Consider the following 15349-nt stretch of genomic DNA (forward strand, 5'->3'; position numbering starts at 1 on the left):
TGTGGACATGCAAGTTACTAAGTTCTGTTAGAATATGTAATGAACCTTATAAACATGACTGTGGACATGCATGTTACTAAGTTCTGTTAAGATATGTAATCAACCTTATAAACATGACTGTGGACATGCAAGTTACTAAGTTCTGTTAGAATATGTAATGAACCTAGTAAACATGACTGTGGACATGCAAGTTACTAAGTTCTGTTAGAATATGTAATGAACCTAATAAACATGACTGTGGACATGCAAGTTACTAAGTTCTGTTAGAATATGTAAAGAACCTAATAAACATGACTGTGGACATGCAAGTTACTAAGTTCTGTTAAAATATGTAATGAACCTTATACACATGACTGTGGACATGCAAGTTACTAAGTTCTGTTAGAATATGTAATGAACCTTATAAACATGACTGTGGACATGCAAGTTACTAAGTTCTGTTAGAATATGTAAAGAACCTTATAAACATCACTGTGGACGTGCAAGTTACTAAGTTCTGTTAGAATATGTAATGAACCTAATAAACATGACTGTGGACATGCAAGTTACTAAGTTCTGTTAGAATATGTAATGAACCTTATAAACATGACTGTGGACGTGCAAGTTACTAAGTTCTGTTAGAATATGTAATGAACCTAATATACATGACTGTGGACGTGCAAGTTACTAAGTTCTGTTAGAATATGTAATGAACTTAATAAACATGACTGTGGACGTGCAAGTTACTAAGTTCTGTTAGAATATGTAATGAACTTAATAAACATGACTGTGGACATGCAAGTTACTAAGTTCTGTTAGAATATGTAATGAACCTAATAAACATGACTGTGGACATGCAAGTTACTAAGTTCTGTTAGAATATGTAATGAACTTAATAAACATCACTGTGGACATGCAAGTTACTAAATTTTGTTAGAATATGCAATGAACCTAATAAACATGACTGTGGACATGCAAGTTACTAAATTTTGTTAGAATATGCAATGAACCTAATAAACATGACTGTGGACATGCAAGTTACTAAGTTCTGTTAGAATATGCAATGAACCTAATAAACATGACTGTGGACATGCAAGTTACTAATTTCTGTTAGAATATGCAATGAACCTAATAAACATGACTGTGGACATGCAAGTTACTAAGTTCTGTTAGAATATGTAATTAACCTAATAAACATGACTGTGGATATGCAAGTTACTAAGTTCTGTTAGAATATCTAATGAACCTCATAAACATGACTGTGGACATGCAAGTTACTAAGTTCTGTTAGAATATGTAATGAACCTAATAAACATGACTGTGGACATGCAAGTTACTAAGTTCTGTTAGAATATGTAATCAACCTTATAAACATGACTGTGGACATGCAAGTTACTAAGTTCTGTTACAATATGTAATGAACCTTATAAACATGACTGTGGACATGCATGTTACTAAGTTCTGTTAAGATATGTAATCAACCTTATAAACATGACTGTGGACATGAAAGTTACTAAGTTCTGTTAAGATATGTAATCAACCTTATAAACATGACTGTGGACATGCAAGTTACTGACTTCTGTTAGAATATGTAATGAACCGTATAAACATGACTGTGGACATGCAAGTTACTTATTTCTGTTAGAATATGTAATGAACCTTGTAAACATGACTGTGGACATGCAAGTTAATAAGTTCTGTTAGAATATGTAATGAACCTAATAAACATGACTGTGGACATGCAAGTTACTAAGTTCTGTTAGAATATGTAAGGAACCGTATAAACATGACTGTGGACATCCAAGTTACTAAGTTCTGTTAGAATATGTAATGAACCTTATAAACATGACTGTGGACATGCAAGTTAATAAGTTCTGTTAGAATATGTAATGAACCTAATAAACATGACTGTGGACATGCAAGTTACTAAGTTCTGTTAGAATATGTAATTAACCTAATAAACATGACTGTGGACATGCAAGTTACTAAGTTCTGTTAGAATATGTAATGAACCTTATAAACATGACTGTGGACATGCAAGTTACTAAGTTCTGTTAGAATATGTAAAGAACCTTATAAACATGACTGTGGACATGGAAGTTACTAAGTTCTGTTAGAATATGTAATGAACCTAATAAACATGACTGTGGACATGCAAGTTAGTAAGTTCTGTTAAGATATGTAATGAACCTTATAAACATGACTGTGGACATGCAAGTTACTAAGTTCTGTTAGGATATGTAAAGAACCGAATAAACATGACTGTGGACGTGCAAGTTACTAAGTTCTGTTAGAATATGCAATGAACCTAATAAACATGACTGTGGACATGCAAGTTATTAATTTCTGTTAGAATATGTAATGAACCTAATAAACATGACTGTGGACATGCATGTTACTAAGTTCTGTTAGAATATGTAATGAACCTTATAAACATGACTGTGGACATGCAAGTTACTAAGTTCTGTTAGAATATGCAATGAACCTAATAAACATGACTGTGGACATGCAAGTTACTAAGTTCTGTTAGAATATGTAATGAACCTTATCAAGACCTCATATTGTTGTCAAATTCATTAAGTAATATTTTTTTCATGAATACATTCAGAAGCAGCTAATGCTGTATTACAGTAAGAAATGATACCTGATACATATTGTTTTCAGAATAAAAATGCTTGAGTAATGTTTTGGGTAAATTTAGTTGGAAGCTTAAGAGAGATCTTGTTTAACTCTTTAAGTAAAATTTAGATATTTTGATGAATTAAAACCTTTTTAAAACCTAAGACTAGTAATAAATAATGGTCCTTTCCAACCATGCTTAAAATTATTTTCAAATGAAAAATTTAACAGTTGACTTTTGTTGAGAGAACTAAAAATCATATGTATTTACAAATTAATTCAACAAAAAAAATGTTCTTAATAAGTAAGAAAAGTAAAACCCCAAATCCAGCTTGTATATAAATGCATTAGAGGAAGTCTTTTCTTTCCACTTTGTTCCACAATTCATCTAGAACACAGAGTTAAGCTTATACCTTCATGGGGTTTTCACCTTGAGTTTGTTGATGACAAAGGTTGACGTTTCAGATGCATATTTATACATTTCCATCTTCCATGTATCTAGACATTATTTTGCCCATTGGTGTATATATTATTACTCGTGCCTTCTCTCCTTCAGTCGAGGGATATGGATCTTATAGTCTGCATCCTTTCCTCCTCCTCTCATTGTGTCAGAGGCTCTCTCTCTTTTAGGGACATGGGCTTTTCTGGAAGTTCTTGTTTCGTTTAGTCACCTTAAGAGAGTTTCATCAGGCAAGTGGAGCCTCATTTAGAATCCCATGGATGCCCCTATCACTTTTCCTTCTTCCTTACAGATGCTTCTTATTCTGTTTGAGGTGCCTCTTTGAATGTTCTGGATGTTTTGGGGCAGTCATTGCTTATTGAGTCCTCTCTCCATATCAATCTGTTGGAGGCACTCACCATTTATTTGGTTTTGGCTCTTCACACATGGATGCACTTGGTCTTAAAGACTTCTACTATATGATATTGGACCTCCTTTATTGGGTTCACAGCAATCCTATTTAGTTTGTTGGCTTGTTATATTCTGGATGTCCTGATTCTCATTTGCATCACTTATCACATCCAAACACGATTCTCTCTACAGAGTAGTCCACTAGGCCCACTAATGATGTTTCACGAGCTCTTTGCCAATTGAGATGTTCCAGATCTGAATGTCTTTGCCACTCATCTCCCCTGAATTGGGTCTCCTGTTGTACATTTTTTGGCTGGATCAATGGATACTCATAGTCAAGATGGATGGGTCTATACTTATGTGTCTTCTCTCCTATTCTTAAGCTTCCCTTATCATTTTCATTATACAGATATCTTGATTCTTTTGGTAGCTCCATTTTGGCCATCTTTTGATGTGGTTTTCACTCTTGCACTGACTGCTGGTGTTACCTTCTCTTCCACTTCCTCTTTCCTCCAACGTTTTTTGTCAGACCCAGCTTGACATGTCATCCATTCATTTTCATTCTGTCTTCGTGAATGACTTTTCTCTGGTCTGGTAGGCAGGCCTTTTCTGTTATGTGGCATCCTTTATTTCCCATTCCCCTAGTCATTCCTAGCTATGTATCAACAGATGTGGTACATATACTGTGGTTGGCCCATACATCATGGTTATTCTCTGTCACAGGCTACTGCATTGCATTGTGAACCATGCTTCATTTTAAATGATATGCATGTAGCTTCCTTTCACCTGTCTTGTCCATATGCTTCATTCTTTCTGCATCACCTGTCCTCTTTACCCTGTCTCTCTCAGATTGGAACCTATATGTCCTTCTTGCCCTTACTGTTAATCCATTTGAACCTTTATCAGCCTCTATTTGAAGCCCCTTTTCCTCCTCCTGCTGGTGTACAAACATCATTGATATGTTCACTAATGATGTCTACCACATATTATTTCATAGTTTTCATGTGGTCCTTTTTGCCCATTGTTCTTTTCTGCCCAAAATATTTGCTGCCTGGGAGGGTAATTTCCCTTCACACCTACTCCCTTCCTTCCATTTCACACTGTTCTGTCCCTGATTGTGTCCCCTCTCTTCTGTTACTTGGCATACACTAATTCCTTCTGTGATTCCCATTCCTGTATGTTTATTCATTGCACTCCTTTCCAACCCCTTGGCCCTCTTCTGATCATCTATATGGATTGGCTTCACCTGGCTTATTCCTCCATTTTTGTGGATGCTGGTAATCTTTTTCATGTATCTTCCCTTCAAATTTTTCACCTTACCATGTTTCTGGCTGCTCATTTCTGTCATCATTTGGAGGACATCACTTGTGTCAATATGTGGACCACTCTCCATATCTTTATTGCTCATTATCTTTATGATGATTTCACTTGGAAGTGCATCTTTTGTCTTTGCAGGGTTCTTTGTCAGATATTTGAATTCTGCTCAGTGGAAATTATTGTCTGATCAGGTATACTTATTCTTAAATTCACACTGCATGTCACACATACCCTCTACTGAAATGAGGTAGTCCATAAGGCCACTTGCAGATATACCTCATGGTATTTTGCTTCATAAAGATGTTCAACCTGGACTGTCCACTCATGGATGGGCAGGTATTACTGCCCATTCTAGATAATCCATGTATTGTAGGTCACAGGATCAGCCTACTTTTCAAAATATTGTGGTCATCCATTGCACTCTCTCCAGTACAGCATTTCTCCAGACTCTCCAACACTGTTTCCCCCCTTCTTCAAATGGGGTATGGGAGTCCTTACCACTTAGCAGTTCCTAGCTGCTGAAGTGGTGGACCATGAAGGCTTCCTTCTAAGTGAACTCCATTCTAGCAGTGTTCAGCTGGTGCAGATGTCATTGGTGCTCATCCTACTGTGGACCTGTTTTATAATTCCATGTTTTCAGGCATTGGATTATATATTCTGTCAACATGCAATTACAGCTGAGGTATCCTTCTTCCTACCATTCCTTGGATGTTGGTTGAAGCTGGACAAGCCACATAAGTCCTTGTGTGTGACAGGATACCCTATTCCTGTTATAGACTAAGATGAAAATTTTCCAATTCTGTCTGGTGATGCACCACCACTTGCTTTCCATTCCTCAATTGTTGGTTACTGGCAAATATGGTGATGGTTGTGTTGGATATGAACACATGGTGATGAGGATCCTTGGTATGGAGGCTCATCTTTCCTATCAATTTCCATATCAGAGGAGAAAGGTAGAGGACCTTCTTCCTACCAGAGGTTGGATGTCCCTATCGTGGTTTGCCTGGTTTTGGTCAAAGTTAATCTCCCATTTATAGTCTGATGCACCCCACATGTATGTGAAGAATGGGAAATGGATACATCAATTGATTTAGCTGATAATCATACAGCAGACTAAGCTGTCTTTAGTGAGGAATGAAACCCCAACATTATTGGCTTCCCCCACTTTGTTTAAATAGAATTTGTCTTTCATCATTATACTTTTCCTTTAGTCAGCTTTAGAATACTACTTTTATAACTATTTTACAACTGAATATTCTGGTTCTATTTATTTTGTCACTGAGAAAGTTAGTAATATAAGGGTTTTATTCTCCATGTATAGTCAAGACAGCCTGCTATATGATTATTAACTGGATCCATATCTTCTTTGGTTCCTTTATTTCAAGTTCAATAGCCAGTCCTACATAGCTCTTTCATTTAGCAATAAACTTTTGTTCTAATTCATTTTATGTTTATTTTTTATTATAAGCCAGTGTACATGGGTTACAGTGTGTAATCTAACACATAAATTTTGCATAGAACAATAGTAAAATAGGTAGTCAAGGATCGTAAAAATTATAGTTACTGCTAAACTTGGTGAATCCTAGGCATATTGAGATGATGATGAATAAAAATAATATATTGATTTTGGCTATTTGCTCTAGATAGCTGAAAAGTGACATACACACCAGAATAGTGCGGGTGTATCAGGTAGCTCTTTATATCTAGCTTTGGATGAACTATAGAAATGAAAATCCAGATAACTTTTGTATGATGAATTTATAAAACACAATAGTTTATTAATAATCAGAAAGGTTGGACATTTTTTTGTATTGAAACTTGAAATAAAGTTTGGTTGAGAACTCAGAATACAATATATTTCACAGTTTTAAAAGTTGTATCTTAAAATGTAATTTTTTTCCCATGTGGCAAGTGTAATCTGCCCTAAAAGTTTTCATTTCTTAAAGATTAATGCATAAAAAAGCCTTTTAACTTGCATCTACAAACAAACTTATCCCTATATAAATAGTTAATTATAACCACAGACATGGGCCAACATAATGTAAGTTATGTAATATGCAAGTAATATGGTTGTAACATAAAAAACATATTTTATTAACAGTTTAATATTGTAGGTTATATTTATTTAAATAGCCATTTTATGAAAAGATTTGCTGACTTATGAATGGTATTGTTGCATATGTACATAGTTAAGGCTAGTTACTTGTGTACCAGACATACGCATAAATAGACAATAAATACTGAATCTAGTTGCTTGACACGAGCGACAAAACCTACTGGGAAGCATTGGTAGATATTGAAAATTAGTATATACAATAAATAAGCAGACGTACATCTCTACGACATCATATCCAATGCATACAATAGGTACAATCTGGTGAAGCCCACAGAATACAAATGGCCATGCTACAAAGAAATGTTCCTGGGAATGAATTGTATTTCAAGTCTCCATATATAAAAGATGTACAAGAGCTGTAAAAGTAATTGAGTTATTTCCAACTTACATGCAGTACTAATGTTCACAATGAATAGGATGTTTTGGAAAATATTTTCTGTATGAAATGTGTGATAAGACCTACAGTAAACAGATGCTACCCCCTATACATGTAAAAATGGCTCGTTTGGGTTGAGAAATGTTTTATGTGGAGGATCGAACAACGTTTCGACCTTCTTTGGTCATCGTCAGGTTCACAAAGACCGAAGAAGGTCAAAACATTGTTCACTCCTTTACGTAAAAAACATTTTGTCAACCCAAACGAGCCGTTTTTACATGTATATATTTTTCTCTACAAGTGGGTTTTCTCAACATCACAGATGTTACCCCTGTAGAACAGATGAAAGTGTGCCTAATGCAATCAGAAGTTACATTAATAACACTATCTACAGTGGAAATATACCTAGGTAGAACTAATCTGTTCCTAACTCCAGGCAACACTAAACACTGTTATACACCCTACAAGAGATGCAATATATATTTTTTTTTCCAATTAGTCCAAATTTGCATAGTTATTATATAATAACAGCCTATATCAGCCTTGAGATGTCATTTGAACAATCACAGTTGATAGTATGAGAAGGGATGGTTGATATACCACAATTATTGAGTGTTCTCACCTCAACTGCAGGTTCCCCTTTCACTGCAATCTTTGTGTGATTGCATAAAGTGTTAGTTATCATAACTTACAAATCTTACAATAAACGGACAGTAAGATGAAAGTAGCAGCATATATTATCTTTGCAGAAACAAATTCTTGGTCATAGTACCAAAATGTGACTTAATAATTTAGTCTTTGGTATTTAGGCACAGTGATTTTCAACAAAGTTAAAAGTATCTCTAATAAAGTATGGTCTGGAAGTTTTATGCAGAAGATTATGCTAGCTTCCTGTACCTTTCTGTATAGAATTGCTAGGCTATTGTATTTAGATGGATTCTCCTAGTTTAAGAGTTTCTTTATCTTTCCTTGCATTATTATACAGTTCTCTGACATATTCTTTCCTCAAGTAAAAAAACATATTTAGTCATTCTTATTTCTCTAAGGTGCCACTGGAAGGTGGTTGATTTTATATTGGACTATTTTGTTTGCATTTCATGTAATGTGTTGACTCATAGTCCTCAATTTCTGCATATTTCTTGTTCAAATACTTATCTTTTGCCTACTTACATAAACACCCAATTTTCTGATCTACTTCCAAGTATCTTTACCCTTCTTTTGATAGTTATCCTCTTTCATTCCTTTTTCTTGGAATCTTGGTAACATAATCTTACGTAATCCTTATATATCACACTTTAATGTTTTCGTGTCTTGGCGTACGACATTTAACGTCTACTCCTGTATAGAGGCCTCAAGTTCCACTTTCCTCTCTTCATCTTATATCATTTTTCATTGCTACTTTTATGTTTCCCAACGTCAGCACTGAATGGCCCTACAAATTTGTAATAACATTTTGACCACATGCCAAAATTGACCAATATACTTTGTTTTTGTAGACTCTATAAAGATTTTGCATGACGTTAAACTATTTACGTAGCAAGTCGCTAGTTATTGACAGTTTTCGCTAGACACTCGTGTTGTTCCAGTGAAATGTCACGTGCTTTAAGTTGTTATTAGTTCATGTGACGTTTTATCGCGCACACGTTACAACTAAATGTCATATTCTATTGTATCAGGCATAACATACATTTTGTTAAATATTCTGCTTATATATATCTTGGTACAGTTTCGTTTGAACTCTTACTAAAGATGAGTTTGATGAATGCTGTAACACGAAGTAGAAAAGAATTTTGCAAAATGAAAAATCAAACAAAGATAGTATGTTATCGTGGAATATATTTTTTGAATGGATAGTAATAAATTTAAGTAAATGATATATATTAATCGTTTTATCCATCAGATGGCACCACTAACAAGTGTGATTACTTGTGTATGGTTCGATATAAGATTGTTTTAAACTGTTAAAAGCTATGTTGCAAAAGTGAAGGTTTCGTTTATCGTTATAAAATGTAAGACTAGCTATATAAGAAATAATATTGTAAAATTGAACAAAATATTTTTCACATTTATCAAATTGATACATTTCTTGTGATGCACAACCTAGGTTACTCAGTTATTAATCGTACTGTACAAGAACTTTGGAAGAGCTACCGAAACTGCCTATAGTTAAGCCTATCCCATAATCAGTAGGCCTAATTTGTACTCGTGTTATTCATATTAAATGTGAATTTTTTCGTAGTACTACTAGCATTATCTTATACTAAAAGTTTTGGTTGTTCATACATAAAATATTAAGTAAATTATGTATGTATAGTTAAAGTTTGAGGAGATTATAGCTGTAACTTGTAAGCTCTAAAGGATTAACAAAATGTGACAGTATTTTACCTGTAGGTTGGGTTTAGCATTATTACGATTGTATTTTTAACTATATATATATATATATATATATATATATATTGAAATTTTTAGATTGCTGAAATTGTTTATTCTCGAAATGATATAAATTTATTGCTGGTTATTGTGGCTTCAGTACCTAAAGATACTTTCTTGAGTTGAAGTATTTAAGCTTAACAAAGTGTAAATTGCTCTTTAGATTTGAATGGTATGGTGAAATGCATGTGGTATTTTGTTGTTTAATTGAAACAGCAAGTAATCAAGTGATGTTTGCATGTATTTCTGACCTTGAACTAAGTTGTGTCAGTTGCAACTGTCAAAACAAACCATAAAAAATGCTAGCAGTAATGCAGTCTTTATTATGTAAATAGGAACTAATTGTAAAAGGAAGATTAGAGAAGCTAGTCCATAAGTAAAGAATATGATGAAGACATCTAATTCTGTCCAGACTTAATTGTGCAGTTTAGATCATAAATATGTTACAAGATCTGGAATGCTAGGCTTATGTAAATACATAAGAAAGAATAGATCGGTTGATTGGACTTGTGTTGCCAACTCTTAAATTTAATAGTAGGACTTTTTTAGAAGGGGTTATTGATAAAGGATGTTACATGATTTAAGCTGCTTTTTAACCTCCCTTGTCACACATAGTCGAATGGATGACACTTAACTGAAGTAAATTAATACTGACCTGATTTCATTGGCAACCCTAGATTTGAGATCAGTATGATTAGAAAATGAAGATTTTTTAAATGGATGATTTACACCTCAGTTAGCTGTTTTGATTTTGCAATGGCTGTTAACTCAGCTGTGAGAATGTCATTTTTTTTTATAAATTTTAGCTTAATGTGGATAGCATAGCCTTAATGGACCAGCAGCCCCTTTGTGTTCATGTTTTTCAATAAAATGACTTGAACATTTACAAGAAGTAAAATTTGTAGAAATTATGATTTACTTTGGTAAATAACCTTGTTCTAGTTATTCTGAACAACATGTTTGTTGGCTTTTCCTCTTCCTCAAGTTTGAACAGAATTTGTTTGTACTGATCCTCCTTTAAAGATTAATTATTAATCTGGAAACTTTTGAAAAAGCTTGTTTTAGGAACCAATAGAACTCATAAGTATGAGAAAAAAACTAAATGGTAAACATATAGCCTTTCATAAGAGAATGCTTGCTGCTGTTTATAGTATTTTATTTGATACATTGGATACATGAAATCCTCAGCTAAAATATTGTTGTTAATGTCTATTGATGAATAATTTTTGTTATCAGTTTTAACCACTTTTGAGAGAAATATTTCTTTGTTTAAATATCTAGAACAACTTATGTATAGCACTTCATGCCCTTAACCTTTAAACATCAGGAATGTTGTAGGTAGGAGCATCAGTTGATGATGTACAACTTGGGTTTCCAAAATCTTACACTTATTACTTGTAAAGTTTAGTTTGGACAAGAAATTGTTTCAATTCTTCAAGTGGACAACCCATAGGAAGAATATCTTACAAGTCAGCTTTTCTTAACAGCAAGACTAATCTTAATGACTTAAAGATAGCTGAACCAATAAGTTTTTAATTAAAAAAAACAACATAGTCTTCAATACTTTGTTGTACTTTTCTTCCAGTAATGTTGTGGGAATGTTAATATTAAAGGACAAAAACCATAAAAGAATCTAAAAATACAACAATAATGCTGAAATTTCAATTACTTTCTTTTCTCGACATAGAAAGTCTGTTTTTGTGCATTTTTCAGTTTGTATAACATAAGATGTATGTGTATTATCGTGCCTATCACTTATCTTAACATAAGATGTATGTGTATTATCATGCCTATCACTTATCTTAACATAAGATGTATGTGTATTATCGTGCCTATCACTTATCTTAACATAAGATGTATGTGTATTATCATGCCTATCACTTATCTTAACATAAGATGTATGTGTATTATCGTGCCTATCACTTATCTTAACATAAGATGTATGTGTATTATCGTGCCTATCACTTATCTTAAAAGAGTAACAGGTATGAGTATTGGTAAGTATTGTATGTATACTCAGTATACCAATGTAAACTTATTCCTTAGTTGTATTGTATGTATACTCAGTATACCAATGTAAACTTATTCCTTAGTTGTATTGTATGTATACTCAGTATACCAATGTAAACTTATTCCTTAGTTGTATTGTATGTATACTCAGTATACCAATGTAAACTTATTCCTTAGTTGTATTGTATGTATACTCAGTATACCAATGTAAACTTATTCCTTAGTTGTATTGTATGTATACTCAGTATACCAATGTAAACTTATTCCTTAGTTAATAAATATATTCAGAACATTTTTTCTTCCATGTTTATTTCATTCGCAAACTAATGTTTATACTTAAAACAATAATTTTTTAGGTGTTTTACTCTGTAAACTATCTTAAGATCCATTAATTAAGAATACTAAATAAATTAGACTAAAAGATATATAATAGTTACTATAATTATACAAATAATGGTAAATATAGACAACTAAACTTATCTAAACAGTTTGATAACCAAGTTTTAAAATAACACCATACGTTAAAAAAAACTGACCAAAACACCTAAGAAAACAAAACTTTATATTTTTCCACTGTTATAGTGTAGAGTGATTTAATAATTCTTTTTATTCATCATTAAGTTAATATTGAAAATAGTTATTACCTCATTGTTTCAAAACTTTGTTTTAAAAGAAAAACTAATATTCATTCTTTATTTATTGTTATAACCACAAAGCATGAATTAGAATTCCATCAAACTACCACCATATCATTATTAAAAGTATATGGCATTTTTATCTGTGAAAGTTTCCCAAATAACTTTATTTGGTCAAAGGGAAAAAATTAAGGTTTCAAACTGTTCTACTCTTCCAATGCAAATTGGTTTTACATTGCATTTGAAGTATACACTGATGTGTATACAAAGCTTTAGTAATAAAAATAGACATGAAGCCCAATATATAATTTAATTTACCACACATTAGTGAGTTATAGTAGTTTTAAATGGTAATAAAACTAGTTAAATTTTATATTAGTAATGTTACAATATGAATCACTGTAGTGTACAATGGTTTTGCTAGATATTTTACAGAATTAATTTTAAGTGTTGAAGAATGAACATGTCCACAGGTTTGTTTCAGAAAATGGATATGGATCACTATAGGAGGTTTGAAAATACCATATACTGTTAATATCGTAAATGATTTGTCTTTATGTTGGTAGTGAAAATAAAGAGTTTACAAAAGTATACATGATGAATGTTTTATCAGTCCTTTAGGGTCATCTATTCACTCATGACGATGAACAAAAACAAAACTAAATATAGCCACTCAGATTTACTGTACAATTTAGAAATCAAGAATAACTGAGTTTTGAATTAATGAGACAGGAATCAGTTGATTATAAAAGTAAATTGTTAAATGTTTAAGATAAGTTTGTTCCACAGGTTACAAATTTAAAAACTTCCAAATTAACTTCTGTTATCAAAGATTGTTGAAAATTTAGTGTTAGAAAATCAAAAATGGCATATGAAGAAAAAATTATATTTGTATAACAACAAGGTTTTCTTCAAAATATTAAAGGTAAATATAGTATTAAAATGGGACTTAGACACTTGAAGGATGCTGAAGGAAGGGTTATTGTGAAAGTGTATGGGATATTTGAGTTTCTAGCTTTTTTTTCATTTTCACAAGAGAAGATGTGAATATTATTCTAGATCTTAAGAAATTACTGATTGGAACTTGTGTGTTTTGACTTTAAATATGGTATCTCTCTCATATCATTGTAGTATTCCCAATCATTTCATCCACTACTGAAACATCACCACCCATAAACAGATTATTCTACTTGTATAATAGTTTAAACTTGATTAAAACCACCTGCAATTCTCTGCTTCAAAAGAAAGAATGAAGTGATTTATTCGTATGTCTCCATTACATATTTCATTCATAACCAAGTATTTAATTACTGGTTTTTTCACTCTTTAACATTTTGGTTTCTTTATGAATGATATTTGACTAATATCATAATGTTGTCACTTTTGTTTTCTTTTTGTTATTAGTTTTATTATAACCTCTATTATCAGTCACTCAGATTCTGTTTCAAAGATAATGGCCATCCTTTTATTAAAATCATAATTTTATTGTTTTCACCTAACTTGAGAGAGAGACAGCTTTACATTTCTAAAAGAAATATCTATCCCTCTTTGGGGATGAAACGGGTCATGAAAATGATGATGTTATTTTACCATTTTCGTGCCCTCCATTTTCAGATGCTGGTTGATTATTCAGGGTTTTTGAATTACTATCGCATTATAACTTTGTAATTCAAGGCTAACAAAAGTAATAGTTTGACATATGTTACTACATAGATAATTCAAATTCCATTGTTCACGTATCATTATTTTCAAATTAAATTGAGTTTCTTATTTAAATATTTAGTAATTAAAATTGTGCTGTTTTGTAGTAAATGTGTATTCTGTTTCCAAATATATATAGGTGGAGCAATGGATTCAAGAGACTAGACCAGAAAACATTAGATGATGGAACTTGTCAGTCAGCCAACCTCAGAGACAAGCAGTGATAATGAAGAAATAAATAAGATATTCCCGAAATGCCGAATCAAGTCTGGTGTAGAAGTAAACAATGATGTTAACCAAAATCCATTGTCACAAGATAGTAGGTCATGTTCTCCATCTGATCTTGAGAAGCTGAACTGTGAGACAAGTATGGAAATAAAAAATGGTCAACAGCTAACATTACAAGGATTTGACTTGAACCATGTTCTCTTAGCTAGCAGAGCTAAAGAAAGAAGAGACGACGACTCAGTTTTTAGTGGACGCAATTCGTGTGAATCCTCTCTTCATAATGACGACAGTGAGAAATTCATGCAAATTGTTGATGAAAAAAAAGAACATTTTGATGTTTATGATGAAGAATTTGATGGAGGGTTTTCTGTTGGTCAAAAATCAGAATATGCTCTTCGTGAAAGTCGAATAGAAATTGCAGGTGGAAGAGAGATATTTTCTAAAAGTCGAAGCAGACCATCTAAAAAACGATACAGTGATGAAGTAGTTTATCATCCATTACATAGCTCTAGTGGTCAGTCATCTGAGACCAAATCACATAGTGGAGAGTTCCTGTATGACGAAAGACTTGATAAATATACCTTCTTACCATGTTCTTACAGGAAATCTGACCAAAGTACTAAAAGAATGGAAACTCTGGATATGGAGCATGATGAAAACCATACTTTGAATAAGAAAGAAAAACTAAAATTGACAGACAAATGGCTTCAAGGGCCTGCTGGGAATAGGAAAGTTTCAATATCCAGATTACTGAATGACAGTTGTGAGACATTGACAAATGAAGCCTCTGGTCATTTGGTTTATGAAGCAACTCTTCAGAATGCTTCCATAGTGTATGATGACATTGGTGATATTACAGACAGACAAAAATGAACAAGCGGCAATTCTTGGGAACAAAGTTTAATACACCTGAAAAAGTATTTACAGATATGACTCAGATGAAACAGTTGCGTAACAGTAGGAGTCAGCTTCCTAATTCAGAAAGCTCAGTGTATTTTTACTGTGATTCTAATATCACTTCAGATTTGCCTTCCCAAAGTGATAAGAAAGAATCACCTGAACTGAGTATAGAGGAGATGGATACAGAC

General features: G+C 32.7%; 1 protein-coding gene across 4 annotated transcripts in view; it reads left to right on the forward strand.

Moving 5' to 3' along the window:
- The window catches only part of LOC143239826 (uncharacterized), a 48360-nt gene extending 33226 nt beyond the window's left edge, over positions 1-15134 (forward strand). For 2 of the 4 annotated variants that reach the window (XM_076481372.1, XM_076481370.1), the window contains exon 2: positions 14173-15134. In XM_076481372.1, coding sequence (XP_076337487.1) covers positions 14214-15134 — 921 coding nt within the window. In that variant the 5' untranslated portion in view covers positions 14173-14213. Of the gene's footprint in view, positions 1-9142; positions 9267-9296; positions 9444-14172 lie in introns of those variants that run through there. The other 2 variants (XM_076481369.1, XM_076481371.1) reach the window with 2 other exon arrangements.
- The last annotated feature ends 215 nt before the right edge of the window (positions 15135-15349 follow it).

This window comes from Tachypleus tridentatus, chromosome 13 (assembly GCF_004210375.1).
Source record: "Tachypleus tridentatus isolate NWPU-2018 chromosome 13, ASM421037v1, whole genome shotgun sequence".
NCBI classification, from domain to species: domain Eukaryota; kingdom Metazoa; phylum Arthropoda; class Merostomata; order Xiphosura; family Limulidae; genus Tachypleus; species Tachypleus tridentatus.